The sequence below is a fragment of the Nycticebus coucang genome, chromosome X (assembly GCF_027406575.1).
Source record: "Nycticebus coucang isolate mNycCou1 chromosome X, mNycCou1.pri, whole genome shotgun sequence".
NCBI classification, from domain to species: domain Eukaryota; kingdom Metazoa; phylum Chordata; class Mammalia; order Primates; family Lorisidae; genus Nycticebus; species Nycticebus coucang.
In genome coordinates, this window is record NC_069804.1 from 53,825,300 (window position 1) to 53,832,492 (window position 7,193).

General features: G+C 50.4%; 1 protein-coding gene across 1 annotated transcript; it reads left to right on the forward strand.

Moving 5' to 3' along the window:
* The first annotated feature begins 1,553 nt into the window (after positions 1 to 1,553).
* LOC128576807 (CXXC-type zinc finger protein 1-like) lies at positions 1,554 to 4,402 on the forward strand. Its single transcript, XM_053579008.1, has 8 exons — positions 1,554 to 1,655; positions 1,799 to 1,995; positions 2,313 to 2,520; positions 2,620 to 2,730; positions 3,037 to 3,086; positions 3,263 to 3,359; positions 4,027 to 4,179; positions 4,256 to 4,402. Exons 1-8 carry the CDS (start codon positions 1,554 to 1,556, stop codon positions 4,400 to 4,402), a joined length of 1,065 nt encoding a protein of 354 aa, XP_053434983.1.
* The last annotated feature ends 2,791 nt before the right edge of the window (positions 4,403 to 7,193 follow it).

Below are 7,193 nucleotides of genomic sequence, written 5' to 3' on the forward strand. Positions count from 1 at the left end.
AGGAGCAGGCCTGAGTGTATTTGGGATGGTTGGCAGAGGCGGGCTCGTCGGGGTCCATAGTGCAGGGCAAGCAGGCTAGCAGATGTATCCTGAGGGGGAGAGATTGAGCAGGACAAGTGAAGCAAGTCTAAAGGGGTGATGCCTAGCTTTTGGGAGCAGATGAGTAGGGCCTTAAGCATCCAGGTGTCAAGGTAGGACTACATGTATCCAAGTGTTTCTGGACATAGTGAGCAGGCAGAGCCAGGTGGTGCCTGCCAGTCATTCCAAGGCAGGCAGGGCCTAGTGTATCCAGGCAGGTGCCATGGCCCCTGGCTAGATTGGCCAGAGGGTGAAGCCATGAGTGTTGGGGCTGGGTGGTCCTGTCCCTCCCCAGTTAGGGCTGACCAAGAGCCCTCCTCCTAGCAGCACAGGAATCCTACTTGTCATCTATCTTGCATCTGGTAGATAGGAAGTGGGGATGATGCTGAGGGTCTGCCTTCAGATCTTGGCCTGTAACACCCTCAGAGACCTTGCGGTGGTCCCAGTGGTCACTGCCGACTTTACAGCTGCTCTAATCACAGAAGTACAGGCTGGCCCAGAAGTACCAGATGGCAGTGGTGCCACTGGAAGTAAAGGAGGCACCTGGCACAACAGCCACACTCCAGCTGCTGCCTAAAGAGCTGCCTTGGGTTGGCCGGGCGTGGTGGCTCACGCCTATAATCCTAGCACCCTGGGAGGCTGAGGCAGGTGGATTGCCCTGAGCTCAGAGGTTCGGGACCAGCATGAGCCAGAGTGAGACCCCGTCTCTACCAAAAAAAAAAAACCAAAAAACGGGTATTCTGGCAGGTGCCTGTAGTCCCAGCTACTTGGGAGGCTGAGACAAGAGAATCACTTAAGCCCAGGAGGGTGGAGGTTGCTGTGAGCTGTGACGCCACAGTACTCTACTGAAGGCCACAAAGTGAGACTCTGTCTCAATAAAAAAGAAAGAAAGAAAGAAAAAAAGAAAATTAAAAATAAAAAACTTCAAAGTAAGAAGATTGAAAGCAAAAAAAAGAGCTGCCTTAGGACACCAACCTATACCAGGATCTTGCTGAAGAAATTTTCGGCACTCAAAACCTATTGAATGGTGATGCCCATAGCTCAGTGAGTAGGGCACCGGCCACATACACCAAGGCTAGCTAAAACAACAATGACAACTGCAACAACAACACCAAAATAGCCGGGTGTTTTGGCGGGCCCCTATAGTCCCAGCTACTTGGGAGGCTGAGGCAAGAGAATTGCTTAAGCCTAAGAGTTTGAGGTTGCTGTGAGCTGTGATGCTACAGCACTCTAACCAGTGTGACAGCTTGAGACTGTCTCAAAACTAAAACAAAACAAAACAAAACAAACAAGAAAAAAAACAAACAAACAACTGTTGAATGTGTGGCACAGTCCCGAGGTAGAATGGCAGGGACAATGATGGCAGTGAGGGTCAGCAACAAGGCGAGAGGAGGCAGGGAGTGTCCAAAGATCATTTTGAGAAACTAAACCCATTATGGGGAGCCTGTCAGTATTTTCCTGGTCTGCAGCCCTAGATGAGTGACACTACGAAGGACCTGTTCCTGGATCCTGTGCTGCAGAAGCAGGCAGTGTGTGAGAAGCACGTGAAGGATTGGAAGGAAGAGGTGGAGTGGAAGGTGACAGGAATGGTGGGGGTGGGAGAGTGGGTGGGCGTGAAGGCAGAGGTCGGAGGTGGGTCCAGGGCAGGTATGCAGGGCTTGAGGCTGATGCTGACCCTCCTGGCCCTGCCCTGACCCCTCCTGCCTCATAGATGGAGCAGGAACAGAAGCAGAAACAGAAGAGGAAGCGGAAGCAAGAGGAGGAGCAGGAGTATATAGATGTGGAGACACACCTGGAGCAGACACATGCTGAAGACCCAGCCCCACTGCGGCAGTGTTTGGGCCCTGGCTGTGTGTATGCCACCCGGCCAGGTTCCAAGTACTGCTCAGATGACTGTGGCATGAAGCTGGCAGCTGAGTGAGTGCCCCTACAGGTTAAGGGACAAAAGGCGAAGTTAATTTGTGATCTGTGGCATCTGTAAATCCAGCTATCCAGCCACTCACTCACTTAATCACCTATGGGTATTCCATCCACCAAACCGCTCATCCCCACCCCCCAGCTTGGGTAGTCACTCACCTCCATCCCTCCATCCCTCCCCAATTCAATTACTTACCCACCAACATTCTCTGAACCACCATTCAATAATCTTCACATTCACCATTTACTAACTCATCTATTTCTTCTTCCTTTGATGCCCCATCTACCCATTTCATTTCTGCTGTCAATCCTTCCAGACGCATCTATAAGATCCTGCCCCTTCGCATCCAGCAGTGGCAGACAAGCCCCTGCGTTGCTGATGAGTATGGCAAGAAAATGCTTGAGCGCATCCACCGTGAGCAGCAGGATACTCACACCCGCCTGAAGGACATGGAATGCCATTTCCATGAACTTGAGGCCATCATTCTGCGTGGCAAACAACAGGCTATGTACACTGAGGAGGAGGTGAGAGGGCAGAATGAGTGAAGCATAAAGGTACCTGGTATCTTGCCCTGCCCATCCCACCCTGCACTCCTTCACTGGCCTCTCTTCTGCCTGGTGCAGATCAAAAACGGTGACAAGGGTGGCACCGACCTGAAGATCTTCTGTGTCTCCTGTGGGCAATCCATCAGTATGCGTGTGGCTCTGCGCCACATGGAGCGCTGCTTTGCCAAGGTTGGAGCATTAGCTGGGGGTCAGATGGTGCAAGAATCTTGGCTGGGTGGAGTTGGGCATGTGTGGGCTCCACAGGTCGGGTTTGACAGCACACATCGATGGCTCCGCACACGTGTGCTCTTCCTCCATTCCCAGTGTCAGAACCGAGGTGGGTGGGTTAGCTCGCGGTAGTGGAGATAGGGGACGTTGGCTGCACAGTCAGGAGCATAGGGGTTTACAGGAGACAGATGTGTCATTTGGAGCTTTATAATGGGAGGGCACGCAGCACATGCCACAGTTCCTCCCATTTGTGCTCTTTCTTCCCAGTATGAGTGCCAGACAACCTTTGGGTCCCTGAAACCTACTTGCATTGAAGGGTGAGTTTGGGTGTTAGTCAAGGTAAAAGGCATCCCATGGACAGGAAGGAGGAGCAGGGCCAGGGCAGGGTGTGGGTGGGCTCTGGGGCAGTGGTGGATGTTGTTAGGGGCAGAGCATAGCAGGGTTGGGGTGGGACCTCCTAACCCTTAGCACTTCACTTTCCACCTCCCCACAGGGCCACACGTCTGTTCTGTGATGCCTATGATCCACAGAGTAAGAGGTACTGTAAGCGACTTCAAGTGCTGTGCCCCGAGCACTCTCGGGATCCTAAGGTGAGACTTTTCTTTCCCTACTGCCTGACCACCTTCATCCCACCATATCTCCTGACCAGCCCTGTATGTTCCCTCCTCCTGGCCTGACTGCCCCCTATTCTTACATTTCTTTGCCTGACCTCATGCCTTTCTTCCAGAGCGCCCCGCCCCTCCCCACTGCGTACTCACCCCCACATTCTTCTCTCCCTGCTTGAGCACCCTCCATTCCTGTCCTGCCCTGCCTAACCACCTCACTTCCTCCCCTCCACATTGCGTTGCACCCTCAGGTTCTCTTCTTACTTTCTGACTCCTCCACTCTTATTCTCCCTGCCTCCCACCCTGATTATCTTCCATGCTTCAACTCCCACTCCCCACACCCCCACTGTGGGCTCATCTCCTCCCTGCCTCAACATGTCCCACTCCTCCCTCAGCCCTATCCTCCTCCAGCCCCCTCCTGCCCGTTTGATCTCTTTCCATTCTTATCTCCTTCCTGCCTGATTACCTCCATCCCTCCATCTCTGCTTGGTCAGCCCCCTCTCCCCCCATCTTTCCTACCTGATCGTACCCCATTTGAACTCCTCTCTTCTCCCCCTTTCCCTCCACTCCCCCATCACTCTCTCCGTGCCTGGCTGATCGCATCCCTGGCTACCGTCCTCCATAGCTCAATCTCCTTAATTCTTCCCCCCAGGTGCCCAAAGATGAGGTGTGCGGTTGCCCGCTAGTGCGCAATGTCTTTGAGTTCACAGGTGATTTCTGTCGCCTCCCCAAGCGCCTGTGCAATCGCCACTACTGCTGGGAGAAGCTGCGGCGTGCGGAGGTAGACCTGGAGCGCGTGAGGGCGGTAGGTCTAAGGCTGAGGGGTGGGTGGGGAGCGGGAGAGGGTCCCGGAATTCCCCTCTCAAGCTCACCTCTTACAGTTGCACAAGCTGGAAAAGCTGCTTGAGCAGGAGCACAAGGTGCGAACGGCTATGACAAACCGGGCAGGGCTGCTGGGCCTGATGCTTCACCAGACGACCCAGCATGACCCACTCACCGCTGACCTGCGCTCCAGGGCAGAGAGCTAAGCTCTGCTCCACCTACGTCTAATTCTGCACTCCCATAAGTGCCCCAAAACGCCTGTTGTTCCATGCATCTTTTTCTCAGAGCATTTTGGAGCTTCTGTCTGTGCTTCTTTGTCTGCCACTTGGTCACCTGTCTCTTTGTCTACCTGCTCTTGAGGGAGGGATGTGCAAAACTCTGTTTCCATCTATCCCTTCATCTCTCTTTCTCTTTCTTCCTTGATCCTGGTGAAACCATAGGATGTGCCCTGCCCTCATCTCCACTGTTCAGATTTTTGTTAATGAACTTTGCAAGAACAAGGTTTTTTTTTTTTTTTTTTTGAGACAGAGTCCCAGCTCACAGTAGCCTTGAACTCTTGGGCTCAAGAGATCCTCTTGCCTCACCTTCCTAAGTAGTTGGGACTACAGGCACCCACCACAATAGCTGGCTAGTTTTTGTATTTTTAGTAGAGATGGGGGTCTCGCTCTTGCTTGGGCTGGTCTTGAACTCCTGAGCTCAAGCTATCCACCCTTCTCTATCTCCCAAAGTGTTAGGATTATAGGCATGAGCCACCACAACTGGCCCAGTCCTGCCTTTTTTCTTTTCTTTACTTACTTTCTTTCTTTCTTTCTTTTTTTTTGGAGACAGAGTCTCACTATGTCGCCCTGGGTAGAGTGTTGTGGCGTCACAGTTCACAGCAACCTCCAACTCTTGGGCATAAGCGATTCTCTTGCCTCAGCCTCCCAAGTAGCTGGGACTACAGGTGCCCACCACAATGCCTGGCTTTTTTTTTTTTTTTTTTGTAGAGACAGAGTCTCACTTTATTGCCCTCAGTAGAGTGCCGTGGCGTCACACAGCTCACAGCAGCCTCAAACTCTTGGGTTTAAGTGATTGTCTTGCCTCAGCCTCCCAAGTAGCTGGGACTACAGGCGTCCGCCACAATGCCCGACTATTTTTTTGTTGCAGTTTGGCCAGGGTCGGATTTGAACCTGCCACCCTCGGTATATGGGGCTGGCGCCCTACTCACTGAGCCACAGGCACCACCCAATGCCTGGCTATTTTTTTTTTGTTGTTGTTGTTGCAGTCGTCATTGTTGCTTAGCTGACCCAGGCTGGGTTCCAACCTGCCAGCCTCAGTGAATGTGGCTGGCACAGTAACCACTGTGCTACAGGCACCCAGCCCCAGTCCTGCCTTTTTGATACCTCTTAGGAAGATTGGGGATTGGTGAGTGCAGGGCAGTCCTCCTTAATGATTCCCCTTTGGGACACTGAAGAGAATTCAGAGTAGTTTCATTTTCCCTGCCTTGCCCATCTTGTTCCACTGCTGGCTATCTGACAAGGTCCCAGGTCTATCTGTTAACCGGGGCCTATTCCAGTCTCTTATAGGTCTAACCTGCCCATCATGTCTTGGACTCCTCCTGGCACCACCTGCTCTGGTCTGCTCTGTCCTCTCTGGCCTGCCCTAATCATTCAGTACCCATCCTGTCCCAGTCATTTCACACCCATAGGCTTGCTGGAAGAGCACGGGGACCTCTGCTGCATCTGCCTTTGCCAGCCCCTGGCCAGGCCTCCTATGCCAGTGGAGATATGTCTGGTAGCCCTGTCTGTGGGTACTGGTATATCTCAAATGATAGACTTGAACTACTTTTCCTATTTTTTTCCCTATGCTCTCTGGTCCCTTAAGAACGTTTTTCATAGGCTCGGTGCCTGTGGCTCAAGTGGCTAAGGCTCCAGCCACATACACCTGAGCTGGCGGGTTCGAATCCAGCCTGGGCGTGCCAAACAACAATGACAGCTGCAACCAAAAATAGCTGGGCATTGTGGCGGGTACCTCTGTAGTCCCAGCTGCTTGGGAGGTGGAGGCAGGAGAATCACTTGAGCCCAGGAATTAGAGATTGCTGTGAGCTGTAATGCCACAGCACTGTACCCAGGGTGACAGCTTGAGGCTCTGTCTCAAAAAAAAAAAAAAAAAAAAAGAACTTATTTCATCCATTTTCATACTCTTATCCTAGGGTCTCACATGTTTCCCCAGAATATTTAAGGATGATGTTCTACACTTAGACATATCATTGCACTATAACTAGTTTATGTTACTACCTGTCTGAAGTGATGTCTCCTGTCCTGTAACTAATATTGTATGTATTTTGTTTCCTTTCAATTTGATCAGATTTCCTAGAGGGTAATTCATATAATTCAGTCATTTGAAGTTTATTGTTCTATTTTCTAATTTTATGTTTATTTTATTTATTTTAAACCTTTATTTTTATTTTATTTTATTTATTTGTTTTCTGAGACAGAGTCTCACTGTTGCCCTGGGTGGAGTACCCTGGCATTATCATCGCTCACAGCAACCTCAAGCTCCTGGGCTCAAGCTATCCTCCTGCTTCAGTCTCCCAAGTAGCTGGGACTACAGGCACCTGCCACAACATTTGGTTAGGTTTCTATTTTTAGTAGAGATGGGGTCTCACTCTTGCTCGGGTGATGCACCTGCTTCAGCCTCCCATAGTCCTAGGATATTAGGCGTGAGCTACTGCACCTAGCCTGTTTTTATTAATTGGCAATTCTTGTTTTTTTTCATTTTTCTATTTATTTTCATGTTTTTACTTAATTTCGTTCTTTCTTTTCTAATTTCTGGAGCCCCAACTCAATTATTTTTGGGTTTCCAGTCTGTATTTACATATGTATGTATGTATTCTAATCTGTTTTTAATAGTAAGCCACATGCAGATTATTTGAGGACTATTTTGCTTATCTGTGGTTTCAGATACAGCAAAAAGTATGTATAGACCTTTTTTTTTTTTTTTTTTTTTTTTTTTTGC